The 24,482-nt window shown below is 38.3% G+C and overlaps 2 protein-coding genes across 3 annotated transcripts in view; one reads left to right on the top strand and one right to left on the bottom strand.

Moving 5' to 3' along the window:
- Positions 1-3,185, top strand: part of AFG3L2 (AFG3 like matrix AAA peptidase subunit 2) — a 66,697-nt gene extending 63,512 nt beyond the window's left edge. For both annotated transcript variants that reach the window (XM_063451582.1, XM_063451581.1), the window contains 2 exons: positions 1,125-1,319; positions 2,868-3,185. In XM_063451582.1, coding sequence (XP_063307652.1) covers positions 1,125-1,319; positions 2,868-3,113 — 441 coding nt within the window. In that variant the 3' untranslated portion in view covers positions 3,114-3,185. The remainder of the gene's footprint in view (positions 1-1,124; positions 1,320-2,867) is intronic.
- A 5,225-nt stretch (positions 3,186-8,410) lies between these two features.
- On the bottom strand, positions 8,411-23,180 carry TUBB6 (tubulin beta 6 class V). Its single transcript, XM_063451574.1, has 4 exons — positions 22,999-23,180; positions 18,555-18,663; positions 10,733-10,843; positions 8,411-9,762 (listed from the first exon to the last, which is right to left on the bottom strand). Exons 1-4 carry the CDS (start codon positions 23,053-23,055, stop codon positions 8,699-8,701), a joined length of 1,341 nt encoding a protein of 446 aa, XP_063307644.1. The 5' UTR covers positions 23,056-23,180; the 3' UTR covers positions 8,411-8,698.
- Positions 23,181-24,482: the final 1,302 nt, after the last annotated feature.

The raw sequence follows: 24,482 nt of genomic DNA, 5'->3' as shown, positions 1-24,482 counted from the left end.
CTGAGAAATGAACTTGTCATAGGAAGCATTGCTATAATATGCAGTGGGGAGGATCTTTATATTATGTTGGCTGATACATAGGCATGACTAGATTTAGATTGGGTGATTGTCCATCCAGTAATACTGTCCAGGCACAATAGATTTTTGTCCCTGTGACACATTTCATCTGTAGGCAAGTGTGCCTCTGTTGAACTCAATGCTTGCATAAGGGTGTTCTTAATTCACAGTTTATTTCCCAAGTTCCATTCATGCTTAAGGAGCTCCTAAGATCTACATCTGCCTGGCATTATGTGCATCCTCAAACTCAGTATTTTTATTTTTTTTATTGCTTGTCGGTTCCATCTTGTTAGTTAGTTACCATAATTCAAGCTGTAACCAGTCAAGATGACATTCTGCACTGCTTCCCTACATGGATGTATAGGGATTATTTAAAAGGTATGTGAAAAAGTGGATTGGTGTTACAATAGTATAATGCTGACTGCACCATTCTCATACACACTTTTTATGTAAGCATTTAGAACTTACAGAACCTGTCATGGCACTAGCAGGTTGCTTGTCCATTGTAAAATCTATATGGCTACTATACCTATAGGTTACTGATAGGATAAAATCATATAACCAATCAGCCATAACATTGGGAGTTGATTTGAAACCTCAGAGAATCACTCGGGAAGAATTATAGCTCAAACAGTCACTTAGTGTTCTGAATACTTTGTGTTATGAAAGTGGTATAAACTAAATCACCTCTTGACAATTTGCGATCTAATTTGCTGTAAGTTGTAAGAAAAAAAAAAATGTAAAAAAGTAGGTTACTGTAGGACCCAATATCTTTTTCTCACATTAAGTAGTAACACAACTGATTTTCAAATGCACCATAATGCTACACACATTTATTGCTGGACATATTGTACAAAGCATATAGTTTTAGGTGACTGAGACCTTTTCTGTGCATCATACCCATCAATTTTGGGGGGATTTTTTTCCCTCCGTGCTCAATTGAGTATTTCAGGCTGCTTCTATGCACCTTAAAAGTGCAAAATGTTCCATATCTATATCTTTTATCTGTAGTCCAAGAGAAGTCAGACATTCATGCAACCCATTGCAACTTTTTTTTTCCCCGTCAGATTGTCCAGTTTGGCATGAATGAAAAAGTTGGACAAGTATCCTTCGACCTTCCACGCCAAGGAGAAATGGTACTGGAAAAGCCTTATAGTGAGGCAACAGCAAGAATGATCGACGATGAAGTTAGGCTACTTATCAATACTGCTTATGAGAGAACACTCGAGCTCCTTACAGAAAAGAAGGCTGAAGTTGAAAAGGTGAGGGTGCAATACAGTAATAACATTTATATTATATTTTTATTTATATGTTAATGTATTTATTAGTGTCATTATTTTCCTTTCCCAACAACAGGTGATGTCATAACTACTACAGAGCTGTTGTTATTATTGGTATTTAAAAGCACCAACATATTCTGCAGCTCTGAGTTGGCTCCTCTCACAACTGCCATTAGACCGAACTACCTCCTTAACCCATCCATATCACAATCTAGTAACAATACACAATAGAAACAATGCCAGTGTCCTGGAGCATAATTTCTCAATGCAGACTTCCCAGCATGACTGGCAAACATTTGATGGCAGGACTTGCCATGTAATGACACATAAAAGGAATCTATGAAACAGAATGGAGTCTTTTAACCACCATGACATTTCTCACTTGACTCTAACCGAGATCACATTCTGCACTAACATGCTCTTCTGTTTGTAATGACTGAGGAAGCATCTCAAGCAAATGTTTAAATTACATCAAGCCTGTCTTGTCAGATTTATAGTCTATGACAGAGACACCCCCAAAAGGCTTGTGAAGTGTTTCCAGTCTCTTTCCATGTTTTCCTTTAACCTTGCACTCCCTTTAAAAAAATAATTCCACTATTCCAACTGCCAGTGTCACACTTCTCCAAGAAAAATAATTTGCCAGATTAGAGTCAGCAGGCTTTTCTTTTAATTGATCATCCAGCCATGATTCAGCAAAACAGATGATGTCTGTCTGAAATTTACCAAAACCAGCACATCCTCCAGTTAATGAAAAATCGGAATTCCAATCTGCTTTATCTTTGCAATAGGAGTCACAGGAGTATTGTTAACTTACCACACACTCTTATACACTGCCCAAATTATGCCATCCAAACGGAAAGAGAGACAGGTATGGGTCCAGGAAAGGAGGTCATGCAACTCCATCTTGCCCATCTTTATCTGCTTCCACACAGAGTTACAGCAAATGCTCCCTGGCCCAGGATATTCTGTGGAGGGTCACCCTTTGAGAGATGCAATATACTGCAGCTTTCATGGGAAGAGTGGTTAAACTCCTCCAAGCCAAAGGACCTGAAGAGACCCGATAAGCTGCCTTAAAAGAGGAGAGGGGAAACTATTGAAGCCTTACACCTGTACAGGGAGTGTGGACAAAAAAGAAAGACTATGGTATAGATGGGTTATGGGGCCATTATGACATTAGAGTGAAGTTCTGTCCAGTGAGAGTTGTGGTAAGGAACTAACCCTGGAGTAGTGAGTATTTTTTTCATAAAATAAATTTGTATTGTATTAATGTACACCTAGATAATGTGTAATTATTTTCCAATGTTCATGCTATACTAAACTGACTGACAACAGTTTGGACTCTTTGACAAAATGTAGTTTTAACAGCCTCTTAACCCTTTAAATGCACTAGTTATTTTCTTTCCTGGATGCAAATCTAAGCATCTGATTTGAGCCCTAGTGTCTGTGTTTAGTTTTTGGTGTACTGAGCCTGCAATGTGGCTTGTTTGCAGTATAATACTCTCATTTAATCAGACACTTGTCATTTTGTAGATTGCTCTTCGGCTTTTGGACAAGGAAGTGCTTAGTAAAAGTGATATGGTGGAGCTACTGGGCCCCAGACCATTTGCTGAGAAGTCTACTTACGAAGAGTTTGTGGAAGGCACTGGAGGCCTGGAGGAAGATACCTCCCTTCCTGAAGGTCTGAAAGACTGGAACGTAGACCGTGAGAAGGAGAAAGAAGAATCTTCAGAGGAGCAGATTGCCAGGCATATAAGTGGAAAGATAACTACTTTTTGACACTGGACAAAAGACACTTTATTTTCATAGGAATTTGGAGCACTTTTTAAATAAAATGTATTTCTCCTGAAATCTCGACTGTATACATATATGTGTATGTGTTTTCCACACAAGTATGAAAGACTCTGCATTATTAGTGTCCAAAAGAAAATGAACCCTTTCAGAATGTAACGCCATATGACGCAACCACTTCACCTCAATCTTATGTGTACTATATAGTATTTGGGATGGTGGCTTGTGGGTAAATTAAAAGCTTTTTTGTCCCGTCCCCCCCATATCATATTTAAAACGTTAATTCATATCTCAAAATGTAGTTGTGCTTATAAAAACAACTGCGTTTAACTTTTTTTCATGTCCCCTCATTTTCTTTAACATGCAAAAGAATAGAGATCAGATTTCAAAATGTAATACTTATACATAGATCTAAACTTGTAACCCATAAACCTTGAACTAAAGTATAACCAGGTACAATTAAAGGAGGAACTTAAAAAGGTAAGAAACAATTAAAATACATTACATTAATATTACAATAACTTAGATGTATCTAGATATCCATATTTAACCCCTTAAGGACACATGACATGTGTGACATGTCATGATTCCCTTTTATTCCAGAAGCTTGGTCCTTAAGGGGTTAAAGAAAAACTAGTAACACATCCACACTCTCTTGACAAATTGCATAAAAAAACCTTTAGGTTTCCAGAGACTAGTGGCATGAAAAGGCTACCATCCCATCTTTTACTTTATCACTATTAACCATACTGAAGCATGCAAATGAAGAAACCAAACCGATTAAATCTGCACAAGTATATTCCAAATATTGTTTATTTAAAACCCAAGCTCTGTACTCCAGCAGTATTCCAGGCTCCCTGTCCTGCCGCTTTCTGAAATTCTTCATAATGGAAAGCTCGAGCAGTGGCGCAGCTGATTGCTCTAAGTCAATCAGTGGAAATCCTGCTCAATGCTCCTAATTTCCTGGGTCAGAGCGGAACGGTGCTGGAGAACAGTCTTGGCGGTTAAACAGATTGTGATTGGTTTAACCTTTGATGGTATGCCATCATCTGACACCACCTGGCACCATAACAACTTAATTTTGATTAAGTTGTTATGGTGCCCAGAGTGTTCCTTGAATGGGAGACTCCACTGCCTAAATAACTTTTTTTTTAATTAAATATCACTGTATGGTACATTTAGCCAAAATAAAAATATGCATAGGTTTAATTATTCATTTTGGGGGTATAACCAAAAGCTGCAGATCTTTGTAAGCCCTCCTCCTTCTACACAGCCCAGACGTTCTGAGACTCTCCAATCACAGGCTTTCCATTTCAATGAGAAGTCTTTGCATAGCAAGGTTACTTTATAAAAGTTACAGTTTCTACTCAAATCTTTATGTAAAATAAAAAAATAAAGAAAAGGGCACACTGTTCACATATAAAGCACTTCAGCAAGCTGGAGTACTTTAAGGGTCTGGAGTGTTCCTTTAAGTCAAAGATTTACTGGATAAAAACTTGTACAACTACTAGTTCAGGTATCATAGTTCATACATTTAATGTGTGTATTGAAAGTGTTGGTTTTGGGAAGTGCTCAACTTTTTTTCTTCTTCATATTTTGGTGTGTTGGCTCAGGACATCAGTACTAGCAGGGATGGTCACTAATGTGAAAATTATCAGGTATTCAAATTGTACATACATTTCAAATGTAACCCCTTAAGGACCAAACTTCCGGAATAAAAGGGAATCATGACATGTCACACATGTCATGTGTCCTTAAGGGGTTAAGGACAAAATGGATAAATTCTCCAAAATCAGCAATTTTGGCCTTAAGCTTGAAATTCACTTTGAAGTCCCAACAATAATCACTTTAGTGAATAACCATGTTTGAGTGCCTGTTTAATTTGAGGTCACATATATCTTTAATATAATTTAATTGAAGTGCTACATTACGATTTTCTTGTGTATATTTATTGTGGGCATTTACATGGAAAGTACATGATGTGTCTGTCAGCCACCAAAACACCTTTTTGTGTCCTAAAACACGAGTTAAGAACTTCCTTGTATGTATAAATACCGGATTTAAAGTCCTGAAAGTGACATTTTTTCTGTATTTAATCTTTGTGTTGTGTCTCAGGGTATCTGCCATTGAGAATCTTTCGAGTCACAGTACAGAATTTATTGACATTTATAGTCCAATAATATGATGGTGGATTATGCAAAGGAGTATAGAGTCGACTAAATCTGCAGGAGAGACCGAGAGTGGGTCCTTGTGACCGAACACTAGGACAGTTGAGAAATATCTGTTCACCCCCAATAGCCTATACCTGCAATTATTATTATTACTAATGTACTTGCAGTCACTTATGTAACTGGAATATCAGTATGGAGTTATTGGCGACTGCATATATTTGGTTACAGAATCACATTTAATAAAAAATCTGCACTTAAAAATTGCATAACAACAAATGCTTGATGAAATTCAAAAGTGTGCATGAGTAAAGTGGTTCTGACAAAGCTACCATTGGAGACACAAGCGTTTTATATATGTGGTGGGGAGGGGGGTGTTTTGTTTGTTTCACTTAGTATTTGCTGATGATTTGAAGGCCTTTTTTTGACCTGTGACACTCGAGTAGTTTTCTCTTGGATGCTTCTACCCATGTATATGTTATAGTTTTAATTTGTACATGAAAGATGAATCTGAACTATTTTACAACTAAAAATCTATGTATTCCAGATCCTGCACCTTTTTTTATTTTTATATCTGCGTTTTTCCAGTGTTAATTATAATGGGATTATTGTTCCAGTCTAAATCCCTTGATGCCTCCAAACAAAATTAAGAGCGGATTAAAATGTGACATAACTGTCTGCCTTTAAAACAATGAGCTTTTATCATTCGTTACTTTTTCATTGCTCTTGATCTAACTTGCTGCTAGAGAAAATACGAATTTCTATCTTAAGTGGAAACTCCAATGCAGACATGTCTGAAGGAAAGTAATTATTTGGTTAATATTGTAAGAAATTTGGAAATGTTTTATAAAAGAAGCTTTACGCATGTTTCTAAAAAAGTTGATTCCACAATCCTGAATGTATTGTTTTGTATAAATATTTTGTTAAACTATTAAATAAATTAAATAAGTCTTCATTCTGTTTTGGTTGACAATGTAGCATGATAGTTTGCTTCAGAAGGAACATGTGAAAGCCCAAGTTTTGTCCTACACTGATGACAATGTGATTAACATTAATTTTGCTTTCCTTAAGATGCAGTACAGGTGTACTTTTAGCTTTGGGTGTAGACTATTGTATCTGTTGTGTTTTTAGTAGTCATGGACACAAGTTTAGGTGGACACACACACACACACACACACACACACACAATATATATTTCTATTCTCTCTACTATTCTTCTGCCAAATGGAAAAATAATACTTCATTATTCTGAAGGACATTTGGAATGTAGTAAATAAACCACTGGGGTAGAACTTCTCTATAATTACTTCTTAATGCTGGGTGTGGGCAAAGCTTCATGGAATTTTAGTTCTACACACTTGATGGCCACACATTCCAGAATAAATATCTGGTATTCTCACCTTGCAAGGTCTCCCAAATGTACCCCAAACCACATGCCCTTTCGTATTGGCAAAAATAAATCTACTTGGCCTGTCCTCATTGTTAACAAGCTTCATTTATACTCCGTTTGACCCCTTCCTCCACCTTTCACCGGCAGGAGTTTGCTAGTCCTGCCCTAATGGAATACACTGCAACCCCCAATAAGAGAGATCCTTTTCTAGGGCAGTCTACTTTCATCTGGTTTCCCACAACTTCCCTACCACTAATTGATGGACCCTATTCCACCTTATTCTGCATATATTGTGTAGTTTAGTGTATATATTCAAATATGTTTACACACCTGGCAAAAGTCTGCCTACCACACTGGATACGTTACACTTGGTCTTCTGTATAACTTGTCTTTTTTCCCTGTTTGGCTAATTGGTTTACCCTAATTTCATTTTCGCTTTAATTTACCCACTATACAAATCTGCAAACTATGTTTATGCTTTATAAATTGTAATGTATAGACACTGCAAAATGTAAAAACACTATATGATGGTTCTTCTGTAAAAGAACACTATAGGGTCAGGAACACAAACGTATTCATGACCCTATAGTGCTAAAACTACCATCTAACCCCCCCACTCCCTAACTATAGTATAATGTTACTTTGATTCAAGTCTGCACCTGCTACCTTTGTCTGATCTGCCTGGTTGGCTGACATCATCAGAAGTGATTCTCTGAGCTAATCAAAATGCTTTCCCATTGGATTGGATAAGACTATTAAGGAGGCAGATTATGGGCAGAGCCAGCACAAGTCAAAAACAGCCATAGCCAATCAGCCTCTTCTCCTAGAGATGCATTGAATCAGAGGGTTTGGGCACTGGGTGGCAGTATTGCTCAGTGAGCAGCTTTTGTAGCCATCTGAGGAGTGGCCGGTGGAGTTATCATTAGGCTGTAATGTAAACACTGCTTTTTCTCTGAAAAGACGGGGTTTACTGCAAAACACCTGAATGTAATGATTCTACTCACCAGAACAAATACAATAAGCTGTAGTTGTTCTGGTGACTATAGTGTCCCTTTTTTACCCATTGTAAAGCGCTGCAGAATTTGATGGCGCTATATAAATAACATAATAATAATAATACTTAATACTTTGCTGTTGAAAGGAAGTAAAAGCCAAATTCTTCTTGGCGAATCACTGTTCTCTTCTGGTTTTCTATTGGTGAATCTGCATGTGTGCTTTTGTACACAAATTTTTTGTTCATTTTAACTACTCCCCAAAAAATAAAAATAGGATGTGCCTTTAATTCTGTTAATCAAGTTGGTGGATACAAGGGAAATGATGGTGGGGGCATATTGCTCCAAATTAGAGCACATTTACAATTATCATTATCGTTGTTGACTAAACCAGGAATAGGGAAGATTTTTTTTATTTTTTTTAATACATTTTTTCAAATTTTAAGACATTATGGATAAATTTGACAACATACACATCTATACTATTTTCCAGGTTCAGTAGTTTTGAAGGCAACATATCTACTTAATCACTTAAAAGGATACATAAAATGCAGGTTTTATCTTTTGGAAGAAATAAAACAAAGAAAGTTCGGAAATAGTAATGGCATTAAATAGCAACTGTCCCGCCAATAGTGGGACATTTAGGTGGCCTGCAAAATTAGTCAAGACCTTTAGCAAGAAGTCCTTACTTTTTCTTTTTATGCACTAATAAAAATCCACAATGGTGAACACAACTAGCAAGGAATAACTTTTATTAAACATTTTACCTTTTTGTATTTTCAACCATTTTGCAAAATTTCTAATACAAATATACGTGTATCTTCTTTATTAAACAATGATCTGTATTACAAAATCTGTCCTAGAAGTGTAAATTTCCCCACACTTTCAAGTGCTACAAAAAAAAGTTTTGTTGTTGAAATGGCCTTCAAACATTTACAAGTGTAACAGAGAAATGTAAATTTAAGAATTTCAATTTGTTTAAAAAATATGGATTCTGCTGATTTTAATTTTGCATTCAGCTTCTTATTCACTAATTTCTTCTTCATCTTCTTCAAATGTCTCCTCCCCATCATTGGCAGTAGCTTCTTGATACTGCTGGTATTCAGAAACCAGGTCATTCATATTGCTCTCAGCCTCTGTAAATTCCATTTCATCCATGCCCTCCCCTGTAAACCAATGTAAGAAAGCCTTTCTACGGAACATGGCCGAGAACTGCTCTGAGATTCTCTTAAACAACTCTTGGATGGCCGTGCTGTTGCCAATGAATGTGGAGGCCATCTTCAAGCCACGTGGTGGGATGTCGCATACAGCTACTTTTACATTGTTAGGAATCCATTCTACAAAGTAACTGCTGTTTTTGTTCTGAACAGCAAGCATTTGTTCATCCACTTCCTTCATGGACATTGGTCCCCTGAAGACTGTCGCCACTGTCAGATACCGCCCGTGACGTGGATCGCAAGCTGCCATCATATTCTTGGCATCAAACATCTGTTGTGTAAGTTCAGGTACAGTGAGGGCTCTGTATTGTTGGCTTCCCCGAGCTGTCAGTGGTGCAAATCCTGGCATGAAGAAATGAAGACGTGGGAATGGTACCATATTAACCGCTAGTTTTCTGAGATCTGCATTGAGCTGGCCAGGGAATCGTAGTGAAGTGGTAACTCCACTCATTGTAGCTGAGACTAGGTGGTTCAAATCTCCATAGGTGGGTGTAGTGAGCTTCAATGTACGGAAGCAAATGTCATACAAGGCTTCGTTGTCAATGCAGTATGTTTCATCTGTGTTTTCCACCAGTTGATGGACAGACAGTGTTGCATTATAGGGCTCAACCACAGTATCAGACACTTTAGGTGAGGGCATAACGCTGAATGTGTTCATAATCCTATCTGGATATTCTTCTCTTATTTTGCTTATGAGAAGTGTCCCCATTCCAGATCCTGTTCCACCTCCAAGAGAATGGGTTAGCTGGAACCCTTGCAAACAGTCACAATGATCACATTCCTTTCGGACCACATCCAGAACTGAATCTACCAACTCAGCCCCCTCTGTATAATGTCCTTTTGCCCAGTTGTTTCCTGCACCAGTTTGTCCTATATTTGGAAAAAAAAAAAAACACAACATAAAGAACAAACAAAAACTAAGCCTTAATTGGTAGAAAAGAAGTGGAAGTTGTTCAAACTTTGCAAAAAAAATAAATATTTATATATAATATTTAGCCTCTCCTTCCCAAAAGAATAGGGGCTGCTTTAGGCTGCAGGAATTCCTGGGCATTAACATGTGCACTAGCACCAAAAGCAGTTGCACGTGATGTCAGTTCAAGTACTCTCAACACTAGTAGAAAGCTTTGAATGGAAAAGTGCTACTACTTAGTATATATTGTTTCAGCAAATGACCTTTGTTAAAATTTTTAACATGACACGTAAGAAATCCCACATGGAAGGTTTATATACATAGATTGTTACATATAGTTACGTAGTTACATAGCTGAAAAGAGACTTGCGTCCATCAAGTTCAGCCTTCCTCACATATGTTTATGGCTGTTGATCCAAAAGAAGGCAAAAAACCCAGTATGAAGCACTTCCAATTTTGCAACAAGCTAGGAAAAAAAATCCTTCTTGACCCTAGAATGTCAGTCAGATTTATCCTTGGATCAAGCAGTTATTACCCTACATTGAAAGATTATATCCTTGAATATTCTGTTTTTGCAAGTATGCATCTAGTAGCTGTTTGAACATCTGTATGGACTCTGATATATAGCATCAACTATTGTTTATTGTAAAGGTTCAGAGATAAAAGTAACTGACAAGTAAAGTGCCTTTTTATAGGTGTAAGGATGGAGGGTGGGGGGGGGGGGGATGACCGCATCATATCCCATGATGGCCCTCATTGCCTTAAAATTCAGTCTAATCTCTGGAAGGATCAGAATTAGATCAAAGTTCCAGTGCCATGAAACATCTCTTGCTCGTGAATTACATCAGGGGACTCAAAAACCCATTAACATTGAATTAAACCTTCATTATGTTTTTATTACTGAGTATCTCTATCTATACTTATACCTACCAAAAATGAAATTATCGGGCCTGAAAAGCTGTCCAAATGGGCCAGACCGGACGCTGTCCATGGTACCTGGTTCCAGATCCACCAGGACGGACCTTGGCACATACTTTTGAGCTGTAAATAAAAATAATGTTTATTGATTTTACCATTATTAATAAAGGATATGTTTGCCATATTATATACATGGCAAATTATTGCCACCTGGGTAGATTTGACTTTTTAGTTGGCTTCAACAGATGAGGGCTGGATACTACAGTGGTCCCAAACTGCAGTCCTATCAATGTGGCTGGACAACACCTCTCACAGTTCTCTTCAATGCATTTGAATGCAGAGAAATATGGGAGTTGTAGTCCAACACTATCTGCAGGTCACAGTACCAAACTACTATTATATATTTTTTATTTTTAAAGTTTATGTAGTCAAGTCCTAGAAGTATGACTAAGGACGTTCAGTAAAATATCTGGGTGTTAATTCAGCCTGGGCCCCTGATGTCATGTTCTGCTCTTTTCTTGTGATTTAATTAATCCGCAAACCACACAACCCCATGTGTACCAGTCAGCCTGGAGCCCTTCTTGGAAGTGTCACTGTTTTAAGGCGTGATCAAAGCTAGCCATATAAAGCACACAACATTGTGATTACCCAACAGCCACATGTAAGGCATGTGTTAGTAAAACAATTCATCGTGGTTATTCGATTAAGTCCAAATTTAGTCCAATGGCAGGATCTAAACTAGATTTGTAATTCTCCTAATTGATAAAGATAAATTCAGTTGTAATTTTGTATTATTCAACCAATTTAGCACATCTCATCTCAAGTAATCTCTGGTATGAGCCTTAAAATGAGTCTTCTTCAAATAAGAATCCAATATAAAATATAGGATTTACACATTTATCAAACATTAAACTTCAACCAAATTCACTGGGCTTCTTTCCTGACAGCACCAATAGCTAGTGGGCAAAATGTAAATATATAAATATAAAACAAAAATGAATAAATTATTAATGAAATGCCTACTAGATATGTTTTCATAATTGGAGTTTATAAAACCCCTCCATGGAGTTAACTCTTTCTTGAATAGATTTGGCCATCATAATAGTTCTACCTGCAGGGTTTTGCAACATTAGCTTGTATTAGTGTTTGTCCCTATTTGGACCAACTGCATTGTGTAAATTCAGTATGACAGTTAGGAGCCAATTATGTTGAATCTGAGCATTTAATTCCATTATTTATTTATTTTTTTAGCAATTTGGTTGCACATGTATAGCCTGAAATCTGGACTACATACAGATTAATTAGAAGGCTGTTTTGCCATGTCCAGAAATTGAACAATGTCTGGAGCTTTTTTTTCTTTTTTTGCATTGTATGGTTTTTATTGGCTGTAAGGCGTTACATTACATATGAAGTAAAATATATTAGTTATATCCAGGTTCTGTAAATATATTACACGATTATACATCAGTCATTAAATGCAGTAATAAACACAACTTATTAAATGACATGTAAAGTATCAAAAACAGCATACAGACACGCGAACAAACATTCAACAACCACTAGTTCATCCACTATGATCACTGCTCCCCCATTTTGAGACATATTGTGCTTGTTGTGTGTGTGTACATATATACTATTTGCTTACTGAGTAAGCGGTATGACATAGTTTCATACCTACTTGATTGTTGCAACCTGTTGATTACTATTTGTATAGGAGGCAGAGACGTAGATTTCCATGCCACCGCTATACTAATTGTAGCTGCGGTTAGTATATGTCTGCTGGAAACATATCAAGTAAACTGAGTTCTGAAGAAAGATGTATGTTAGCAGAGCTTACCAGGTTTAGCATAACTAGTGCTTGGTTCCAAAATGTTTTTAACGACAGATAGGACCAAAATATGTGAAACCCTGAGTCTACTTCTCCGCTGCATCTCAACCACACCGCTGAGCTAGAGGGGAAAATCTGAGCTAGCGTTGGGGAACCGTGTACCACCTCATTACTAGCTTATTTTTCACCTCCCAATGTGTCAGACATTTGGATGCACATTTGCTAGTTATAATATCTTTGTTTCACGTATTAATGCGAACGCTCTTCGTGAGTTCTTTTTCCCACTGGAGCATGTATGGTAGCTTAGGGGGTTTATTATTTTGTGCAATAAACTGATAGTCTAGTGTTAACGGTTTAGTCGTGAATTTAGTCCTCCAGCAGAGTTTGTGGATGGTGGTTATGTTTTTCCTATTTTAAGAGTAAGCCGTATATTTTTAATTCTGAGATATGCGCACAGCTCTTTTGAGCAGAGCAAGACTTCTGTTTGCAGGTCTGGTAATGTTTTATATGTGTTGTATCTAATAGTTGCCTTATCTCCTTCACCCCCGCTTTGTGCCAGTCATTTATGTTCAAGTCGATTGTGTATAATTGTAAGGATGATAAAGGTGACATAGTTTATTTACTCATTGATCAATATATTTTTTTTGCAGAATGTTGCACTAAAAGCTTGCCCCCTCAGCCAAGCCCCCTCATTCCATAATGACTTCCTTAGCAAATGTATGCTACAGCTGTGGGTGAGCTAATTCTAATTCACAACCTGGATGCAGACAGCCAGAGAAACTATAAGCAGGTAGTGATATCCTTACTATATGTCTCCCTGAGTGTCCTCTCCTTCTAATGTAGGCTGTTTTGTTCTTTAGATCATTTATTACTGTCAGTGGCTGAGCTGTGCATACCTTTCATAAGGAAGTCTTTTTCTGGAGTGAGGGGGAGTGGCTAAAGAGGCAGGCTTATGCTGCAGCATTCGGCTAAACATTTGTTTATTTTTTTCAAAAAGTATAAATATTTGAGCATGCAAAAGATGCAGCATAATAATGAGGCCACAACCTATCAAATGTGTTTAGTTGCATTGGTGCCCGAAGTGTCCCTTTAGCTTGAAAAACGGCCATGCTTTGCAATCAAGGAAGGCAATGGAAATAATATCATGCAAAACAATGTGTATGAAAATTCTAATGCAAGTAAACCTTAAATCGTACTAGTTTAGAAAAAAGCCCCAGTATCATTAGGTAATGATTCAGCAAGGTCTTAGACAAGTAACTGCACACTTCAACTAGCAAGCTCTGTCTTGCTCCCCTCCCAAAAACCAGTAACTGCCATGACAGATGGGTTTATTATTAATGGTTAGTCACCTTGTATGTAAGGTCAACATTTTTGTATCCTTATGTAACTAAAACATAGCATTTTAACCTGATGTCAAATCCATTATATGATGCTCAAGATCTAGGCTGTGCCGAGGTTTCTGTAGGAACAAAACAGTTCCATTTTTAGACTTGAATTCAGACATTTCAGACATACCAAAGTTCATTCCTGCTATGTGTAAACAATTCTGTATTACTAGCAGGATTCTAATGTACACAAAACACACAGTATTTATTTGACGGAGTCACACTGGGTATCAGCAGACAATTACTGGAAAAGTAGAGATCAAGCAGAGCAGGTCTGATAGTCTAGTGTTCATTTATGCATAATATATCTCCCATAATATTAAACAGGGTTACACACTAAAGTACGAATGGGCAAAACCACCTGGCTATGCATGGGACTATTTGGACTGCAAAATCCGGATTCCAGCCCGACCGAACGCTACCGGACAGCTGAGATTCGGAACAGAATGCTTAAAATCTATGCCCACATTTTAAAAATCTCCACTTTGTGTGTATGCAATGTCTACGTTTATCAAAGACACTATCAAGTTCTATATCAAGTTGATTTTAAACAAACAACAATAAATAGAACATATTTCTTAGTCTACAATGGTGTTAGCTTATTTACATACAGATCGTACTCAGCTTTATTCTGCCACCTACCCAGACAGAAAGCTAGTGACAATGACATTATTAGCTGACCAAATACCATAAGGACATTATATTACTACGTCTTGGACACATGGCTCAGGTAAGTGCCCAGTATCCGATTATTCGCACATACAGCTGGTGATGCTTGTGTTGGTTTTCGATACGACCACCTGTTGTTAATGCTGACCGTGCAGACATTCAGCAGACAGCTGATGGTGACTGTGCTAGTTTGCAAGACAAACAGCTAATTGTGAGGGTGCTATTCTCAGGCAAACAGCTGGTGAGAGTAATGTTTGCTCTTAAGACACAGCTGATTTGAGTGTGACGACCCTTAAGTGTAGATAGTACGTGTGTCGACTCTCAGGATAATAGCTGATGGTTTGCATGTGGTTTTCAGAATATAAAGGTATGTTTTCAAATGTTTAAAGGATACTCTAAGCAGCAAAACAACATTAGCTTAATAAACCAAGCTCCTGCAGTCTCAATTCTCTGCCACGTAGGACTTAAATCACTTTAGTTTCTGATTATGCAGCCCTTGCCACAACTCCCTTGGCTGTGACTCGCACAATTTCAATCATATCTGAAAGCACAGTGCATTTACTTTAGAAGTTTTTATCTGCTGCTCTTTTGATTGAACTTTAATCACATGCAGGAGGACCCTGCATGTTCTAGCAAGCTATAAGCAAATCAAGAGATAAGAAATTCTAAATTAACCCCTTAAGGACCAAACTTCTGGAATAAAAGGGAATAATGACATGTCACACATGTCATGTGTCCTTAAGGGGTTAAGGGGTTAAACAGACTGTGCAATAAAGGAAGTTTAAATACAGAAAATGTGTAGGTTACCTGCAGGGAGGTGTGATTGTGGCTGCATAAACAATAATGCCTGAAAATTGGGCAGTGAGACGACTGCAAGGGCATGATCTATACACCATAACCATTACAATAAAAGGTACACAATAGTCACCCAAACAACTTTAGTTTAATTAAATATTTTTGGATTCCAACTTGACAGAACGCTACCGGACTGCTGAAATTCTGAATAGAATGATTAATATCCAGGCCTAGATTTTAAAAATCCAAACTATTTGCCCACTAGCAGCCAACAGGTAAATAGTAAAAAAAAAGTTTAGTGTGGAGTTAAACGGGAGGGCCTAATATAACATTTTAAGTGCTACTAGAGGTTTTGTTTATTTGAAAGATGTTCGATATCTGTAGTGGTTTGCTAATCCGCAACTTACCATTAACAGATTTACATGAGCAATTGTTTGTTTACATAGTTCTGATCTATAACAATTTAGTGATTTTTGTGGAGATTTCCACTTAAAGGGTTAAATTAAAGGGTTACAATTATAGGGCCACTGCACCAAGATCACTTCATTGAGATGAAGTGGTCTGGGTAAATATCAACCTAATGAAATATACATGTATCACAATCAAAATCTTAAATTGGGATTAGCAATACTGTATACCAAACTATAATTGTACATATTACACTATGAACATTTTTTATTTCATTTTTAAAGTACCACATATTGGGGGGGAAAGGTTAAGTGCTAGTTACAAACAGTGACAAATTTAGTTTATGACCCCTCTGGCCCCCCCAATGAAAAACTCCACATTCCTCAAGCGGCAAGTGTAGGTCTGGACCCTATTGGTGACATTTACACATTTCTGTGCTGAAAAGTCTGTTCTGTATACGCTACATTTGATTATAGTAAATGGTCTGGTAATTGTCTCATAGTAGAATTAACCCCTTGCAGCATTTCTCATTTTGGATATTGCTTCTAGCCTCCCCTTTGCTGTCAGTAGAAAAGCAGCATTTGGGCTGTTTGGCTGCATTTGGTATAAAGTTGTTGTTATTTTTTTTAGGTACTGCAGTTACCTGTCCACTTTTTACATTTTTTACATTCTGTACATGTTTGGCATCTGTGGTCAGCATGTACAAGCAGCTGGCAACAGAGAGCTATTGGCTGTACCTCCCCACTCCATGCCCCCAATGTCCTCAACCTGCTGCCTCCCGATGTCCGTCACTTTCAAGTAAGTGTGTATGACGTCAGTGGAGGAGAATTGGACTGAGAGAGAACCTTGCAGTGGAACCAGATAAAAAGAGTTTTGGCAATGTTTTTGGTTGTTTTTTGGGTGGTGGGGAGACCAGGATGGGAGCGGTTGCAATGACCAAAAACAATGTTTTAATGGACCCCTTCAGCACAGCCTAATTCAGCAGCTTCCCAGCCTCTGTTAGCAGCATTTCTGTGTAGGCATTGAGTATGAGTGGACACGCACACTGCAATGGTATTTGCAGCTGTAACCTCTGGATGTTGTCACTGATGCTAAAACATGAATTATTCATCTCAGTCTCAGTGCACAAGTTGGGTCATACCAAGTCTTTATCTTAAACCACTTGTCTATAAAGGTCAGAAAGGCTTCCCTGCAGAGACATTCCATTAGTCGCAAACAGATTTTCCTACAAGCATGACAGCATCCACAGAGCTGTCACACTTGTCTCAAGTTGTCAGCATATGTAAGGGCTGCAGTTATGGAGGCATCAGGAGGACAAGCTGCCTTCAAGTCTAGTAGGAGCTCAACTAAAAAGCAATTAAAACATGCCAAGTAACACAACCTCAGCAGTCCTTCCAAAAGCGGGGTTTTGTGTGAGCATTGGGGGAAATAAGTGGCATGAGACTAAAGGCACAGAGATACATAGAGACTTTATAAGGCCTGGTGTATATTAAATGGAATTCAGGTCCATGAACAATATATCCATTATAATACACCAGTCTGTAACAATCCCATGTAAATACAGAATGCCTAATGAATGAAGGGCTGTAAATGCAAAATATGTAGGGAATTCCATGCTTTCATGTGGTCTTTAGGATCCAGGTTGTAATTTCTGAGGGCTTCATAAAGACTCTCTTGTAGACCGTTCAGTTTATTTCCTTTATATTTACATACTCTGTCTTTGTTACTTCTATTCATCATTACTGTCATCTTTGTTATTTTGGGTCCATGTTTCTTGTGTTGATGAAGATGGACATATTATTTTCTCTGGATGCTGAAAGCTTTTGAACTTTCAGAGTTTGTGTTCCAGCTACTGTCATTTGTGGTGGTACAGATTCTGTGCCTCGCCATAATCAGTCCACAAATGGCTAAATAGGTGCTACATATACTTAACAAAAACAAAGGATGACCAGCAGACTTGTACTATCGGAAAAGATAGGCTGATGGCCTTGCTTCCTAATTTTATCTGCTGGATTCCATTCCTCACACATAGAATAAGGTTTTCATTCCTCACACATAGAATAATGACCACTTAATTAATGTATGTGGTATCAGGTAAGACCTAGAGAGTTTCCATTTATGCTGATGGCCAGCGTGCTGACTTACAGAACAACGAGGCATAACCCACACCTGCTCCAGAGGTGGTGGTCCAATCGTGACTTGGAAACCAAGGAAATTAAATATTCTGCTTCTATGGGACACTAGAGGAACTCACGTGGAGTTGCTATATTATCATACGTGTATATAATGTTTATATCTCAGTGTAATTGTACATGCTTGCACAGCAGTAGAGAATTTCTGTGCCGTTTAATCCCTCTACTCATCCTTGTGCTTTTAAACAGACAGCTCCAGGTTGTCCCATTTTCTAATTCTCAGTATCTACAACATGTAGATCAGCATCTTGATATGCCACATCTGTGAGGTGGATGGATTATCTCGGCAAAGGAGAAGTGCTCACTAACACAGATTTAGACAGATTTGTGAACAATATTTGAGAGAAATAGGCCTTTTGTGTACATAGAAAAAGTCTTAGATCTTTGAGTTCGGCTCATGAAAAATGGAGACATAAACAAAAGTGTTGTGTTTATAATTTTGCTCAGTGTATGTATAATGTATGCTATTTTAACCTCCCTGCAAAGCACATGGAAGGAAACACAGCTATGAGCTCACCCCCTCACCATGACCTGTCTTCATTTGCCCCTGTACTCACAGGATGATTCATTGTAGTACACGTTAATCCTCTCGAGCTGCAGGGCTGAATCACCGACATAGCTTCCTGCTGGATCTATTCCATGTTCATCACTGATCACTTCCCAAAACTTGTGGAGAAGAACAAGAGAAAGAGACAAAGGAAATACATTTAGTTCACAATTCGAGGAAACAACTGGTTTAGTCTGCTACAGCTCTCAAAACTGCCGGTGTATTTCTAATGATAAATTATATAGATAGGAACATTTCCACTGCAACACAACTATATACCTGTCCTGTCTGTTATTGACACGCAAGAATATTTTAATAGAGCCAACTTGTAGCACTAGATTCATTTTATCAATGAGGACACTTACTAGGGACTTAAATAACCACTTTTCCTGGCACTATATGGTCTTTAGGTTCCCCCCACCCTCAGGGTACCACTCCTGCTGGGCTGAAGGGGGTTAAACACTTACCTTTCTTCAGCGCCGGGCTCCCTCTGTGCTGGGGAACTCTCCACCCCGTGCCGGTGTCAGCTCTGAATGCGCATGTGCAGCAAGAGTCGAGTGTGCATTTAAACAGTCCATAGGAAAGCATTTCTCAATGCTTTCCTATGGACGTCCAGCGTCTTCTCACTGTGATTTTCACAGTGAGAAGCGAGGAAGCGCCTCTAGCGGCTGTCAGTGAGTCAGCCACTAGAGGCTGGATTAACCCTAATGTAAACATAGCAGTTTCTTTGAAACTGCTATGTTTACAGCTGCAGGTTTAACACTAGAGGGACCTGGCATCCAGACCATTTCATTGAGCTGAAGTGGTCTGGGTGCCTATAGTGGTCCTTTAAGAAGATTCATATTCAGGAACATTGATTTAGATTTAGATTTTTTTCTAATTGTATATATCAAAAAGGAATCTAAAAAGAAGCAACCACAGAACATGAGTGGGTATGGGCATGTAAAGGGGTGGGTATGGGAATGTAAAGGAGTGGGTATGGGCATGTAATGGAGTGTGTATGGGAATGTAAAGGGGTGGGTATGGGCATGTAATGGAGTGTGTATGAGAATGTAAAGGGGTGGGTATGGGCATGTAAAGGGGTGGGTAATCTTTGCACTGTACATTTAGAAAATGGTCAAGGCTCAAAATAAACAAATTGTACAAAATAGCCAAACTGGAGAGAGTTTCCGGTTTGGCTATTTTGGCTGAAATTCTTTCCAATTTGCAGATCAGTGAATAAACCCCTTAGTAATGATTCTGTAACCTGCAACAATAAAGTAGATCAAAATATGGCAGCGTAGACAGAATATTCACTAAACTCTGAATTTTAGAGAATTAAAACTGAATGCCAAAACTAAGGCTAATTATCTGATCTGGAAAAATTCTCTAGGTCAGCTATAGTCACAGCTTGGCAAGTTTAGCCTGAGCCTTGCCTTCTGATTTAAATGGACACTACAGGCACCAAAACAGCTTTAGCCTAATGAAGTTGTTTTGGTGTATAGATCATGCCCCTGCAGTCTCACTGCTCAATCATCTGCCATTTAGGAGTTACATCACTTTGTTTATGCGGCTCTAGTCATACTTCCCTGCTTGTAGTAAGCACATACTTCCTAAACATTTCCTGTAAAGTGAGATCTAATGTTTACACTTCCTTTATTGCGCAGTGTGTTTAATTTACAATTTCTTAACCTGCTTTGTTAATTGCCTTCTAGACTCTGTGTGTAATTAAAGGTCAATTTACAGACCAGGAGATAAAAGCTTCTAAAGTAAGTTAAGATCTGATTGAAAATGAAACCATTTTGTGTTCATGCAGACTGTGCCAGTCACAGCCAGTGGACGTGTTGCTATGTCAAAATAAACAGAAACAAAAGTGATTTAACTCCTAAATAGCAGAGAATTGAGCAGTGATACTGCAGGGCTACGTAACCACTGACTTAAGTAGCTAATAGTCCACCAAATTATCATGACAAAGTGAGAATTCGAAGGGAATTTCAAATATACAGTCACAATAGCCAATCTGGAAAAATTATCTAATACAGCTTATGCTTCCAGTTCAACTGCTTTAGCCTTAAATTTGAAATTAACTTTGAATTCTCACTTTATAGAATAACCCTGATAAAGAATTTTAAAAAATATTAGAAATAAAGAGAAAGGGAAATAAACAGTGAGGGACAGAGAGGACCCTCTTATTAATGTCAATGTAGGGCCAGAGCTAGATTTAAGTGAGTGTTATAAAGCTGTTCAAAAAATTTTGGAGAACAGCCATATGGTGTACATGCTGGCAATACGTTTCTACTATTTTAACAGGTATCATAACTTAAAGGGGAACTATAGTCAGCAATACAACTTTAGCTTAATGAAGCAGTTTTGGTGTATAGATCATGTCCCTGCAGCCTCACTGCTCAATTATCTGCCAATTATGAATTAAATCACTTTGTTTATGCAGCCTAGTCACACCTCCCTACATGTGACTTGCACAGCCTTCCTAACACTTCCCGTAAAGAGTCATATAATGTTCATACTTCCTTTATTGAAAATTCTGTTTAATGTAGAATTTCTTATCTTCTGCTGTGTTAATAGCTTGCTAGACCCTGCAGGAGCCTCCTGTATGTAATTAAAGTTCAATTTAGAGAGCTGATAATACAAAATTGTAATGCAAGTTACTATCTGATTGAAAACTAAACCATTTTTTATACAGACTGTGAGTTACAGCCATTGGAGGTGTGACCATGGCTGCATAAACAGAAACAAAAGTGATTTAACTAAATGGCAGTGAATTGGGCACTTAGCCTTCAGAGGCATGATTTATACATCAAAACCGCTTCATTAAGGTAAAGTTGTTTTGGTGACCAAAGTGTCCCTTTAACTACTGCTTTCAGTGGTTTGTTTTCTGTGTGCAAATCGTATAATGTGTTAATGTGTGCAATTTAGAAAGTAATACCAAGGTGGCACAGATTGACTAAGAAATTATAATTAAGAGAGAGAAAAACAAATTAGGAATGTTTGAAATGTGCCACCTTGTGTTCATCATCTTGGGCTTATTCATGAGTGGAACATGATATTTTGCCCCCTGTGCCAGGCCAGCCTGTAGGAGGTGAGTCCATAGCAGCTGGTGGAATTCCTGGCATTGCACAAATGCACCCGGGGCACTCCCTGCTCCAAATGCTGCAGGACAAGGGGCCATAGGGGGGCGGACAATTCTAGGATTTCAGAAGGATGAGAGATAGTCTGATATAGCTCCTTGCCCACACTCTTCCTAAAATGTAAGAAATGTAACTGAAAATGTATGTTATTCCTTGTGGTATCAATAACCTAACTGTTCATATGCTTCCTATATAAGAAGGTATTTGTAGCAGACACACTTTACATTTTATAAATGTCTTCAATAAACTTTATAACTGTCTCGGTGAAACCTTGAACAATACACTTCTTAAAGTACATTGAATTGACAGAATTTACAAGAATTTCCCACAGTGAGGAACAGAACTTGGAATTAACCCTCACAGTGACAGGGATAAAAACATACTGAGGGGCCCACACACATGTCTGATGAAATACAAGTCGAATCCCAGGTTTTAATCATATCTGCCCAATAAATATTCACATTTGAGGAAAAAAAAAACAAAAAACAGTGGTTCTAATAAAATACCAAAGAATCCCCAATGCTTTAGCTAAAGGGGTAGTTAAACGATTTTGCTTGGGTGGTTTGGTGCAGTTTTTCTCTGAAGTGAAGAGTTTTACTAGGCACATTGGCATTGCCAGGAGTGGAGAAGCTAGTGTTAGGAGTGTCCTGTCCAATCTCTGGGTATGAGCCCTGCCTTGTATGGACACAGCTCATAGTTTCACATTAATATCATCCTCTCTCCTCAGGAAGAGGAAACACGTTGTTCTTTCTTTTTAACTTTTTTTTTTTTTTTTGGAAAATGAAATAAATAATAAAATAAAGAGCAGAGAACACACCCAATCACAGCCACGAGGGGAAAAAAATATATTGTTGCTAATTCACATTTACTGTTTTATAGCTCCCACCTCCCCATCCCCCAAATCAAAGCATTTCCAAAAAAAAAAAAAATCAGTTCAGTCTGGGTAAACTTTGGACTCATTTTTGTTTTGAGAGTGGAGGTCGTCTTGCAACATTCTAATGACAAGATACTGAGACAAACACTGTATCACACATCTGGCGATCACTATCAGCCCCAGAACAGGGGGACACAATAAGAGAGCACTCGGCTGACTCTGGTGTTGACACACCGCTCAGTTCAACTTAACCCTTACAGTGCCAGGAGTGCCGACAACCCCAACTCAGTCACTGCCTCAACGCAACATTCCAATGAAAGGGTTAATATTGAATATAGAATGTATGTTTTATTTTTCCTCTACAGATCCAATGTAATGTAGCACCAGGCGCATTATATTGAATGAAAGGCTGTCCAGCCAGCCCAGTCAGTGAGATAGCTGTAATGTCACGTTACCTTGGTCCCAATCTGGTTTCCACACTGGCCAGCCTGGATATGCACTATTTCCCTCATGTTCTCCCTGCTGTGCTGCTGCTGCTGCCGTACCGTGCGCAATGTGGATGAGAATATGATGTGTGGGGATCCTCCCTGCCGGCTGAATAACTCTACAGCTCCACCATCCAACCAGCTCACAGCCTGAGGACAGCCTCCACTGGGCTGGATCTGGCACTCACTGGCAGCTGACACCAGGACAAGCCAGACCACAGGGAGGGAGCATTAAACACTCTATATCTCCAGTCCACATTCCAACCAAAAGGACCACCACAGAAACTGTGTACATAAGGATATATTTTACATATACCACAGCAATCAGTGCTGAATCAAAAACAAATTAATGATACATACTGGTAGAAAAGGAAAAGTTTGATTTTATTTAAAAACAAAACCGTATTCTAAACAACAACCATAAACTGTGATAATGTGTATTCCAGCAGGGATGGGGAACATTCACTTCTTATTACAATAGTTCAATTATTTTGGCTGTCTTGGTTTTGGACCTTTAACATACAATATTTTTTTAGCACACCATTCATTTTTTAAATCATTTTCTCATATGCGTCTGGTTACACAATGATTATTCTACTGGTCTGTGATTAAAAGGGGGGGGGGGGGTATCAATACTAAATGTCCCAGTTTGCAATAAATATCATATTATTATGCTGTGGTGTACTTATACAGGCAACAATAACTTGGTAAATCTGTGCTCACAATAGATTGATTCATGTTGGCTGAATGTAACACTTTCCAAATACCAAATATAATAATAACATGGGTAGGACAATGAATTACCCATCTAAACTCCTGTGCTATAAATGTTTATGTTAAAATGTAAGCACTATCAGTCTCAGGCTATGCTTTGCTGGGCCTCTGACCCACGTTAAGAAAATAGTAACTCACTTAGGGACACTTGGCATCATCAATAAAACACTTCGCTTTGTGTCAGTATTTATCTTCGATTACTTCACACAGCATTGAGGGGGGTTCATTTAGCAGACATTGCACTGGATGGTGAATGCAGGGAAGCAGCACCTTCACAAGTCTCCTCAACCCCAATAAGATGGAGTGATATGCAATACAAGAGGACAAATAAAATGCAATATGGTGTAGTATTTTCGATGCTGGTGATTATCTTTATTTGAGTTGAGGACACTTGTGAAGGCGCTGCTTCCCTGCATTCGTTTTCTATATCTACCTACGGCCAGAAGGAAGAAACTCTGGTTTGGGAAGTCCAAGCTGCCACATAGACTTTGAATAAGTGCTAGAAAGTCCATCATTTTATTTAGGTGCCTGGTATTTGCTTACACCAGTAATAGCTGATGTTGTCATCTTAAGTGTTTCTGAACAACATTTCCCCTGATGCTGAGCCAGCCTCAGAGTGATATTTTGGGTCTTTGCATATTTTGCAGAGCCCCTGATGGTGACTCCTCCAATGGGTGTCC

The sequence above is a fragment of the Pelobates fuscus genome, chromosome 4, assembly GCF_036172605.1.
Source record: "Pelobates fuscus isolate aPelFus1 chromosome 4, aPelFus1.pri, whole genome shotgun sequence".
NCBI lineage: Eukaryota > Metazoa > Chordata > Amphibia > Anura > Pelobatidae > Pelobates > Pelobates fuscus.
This window is presented reverse-complemented; position numbering and strand designations above follow the sequence as displayed.

What these genes read in the sequence shown, in the direction of transcription:
- TUBB6 (XM_063451574.1), bottom strand. Translation starts at nt 23,055, where the DNA reads ATGAGGGAAATAGTGCATATCCAGGCTGGCCAGTGTGGAAACCAGATT. An exon ending in GAAACCAGATTGGGACCAAG is followed by an intron (nt 18,664 to 22,998) that starts GTAACGTGACAT and finishes CTTCTCCACAAG; the next exon opens with TTTTGGGAAGTGATCAGTGA. An exon ending in GTACTACAATGAATCATCCT is followed by an intron (nt 10,844 to 18,554) that starts GTGAGTACAGGG and finishes TTTTATTTACAG; the next exon opens with CTCAAAAGTATGTGCCAAGG.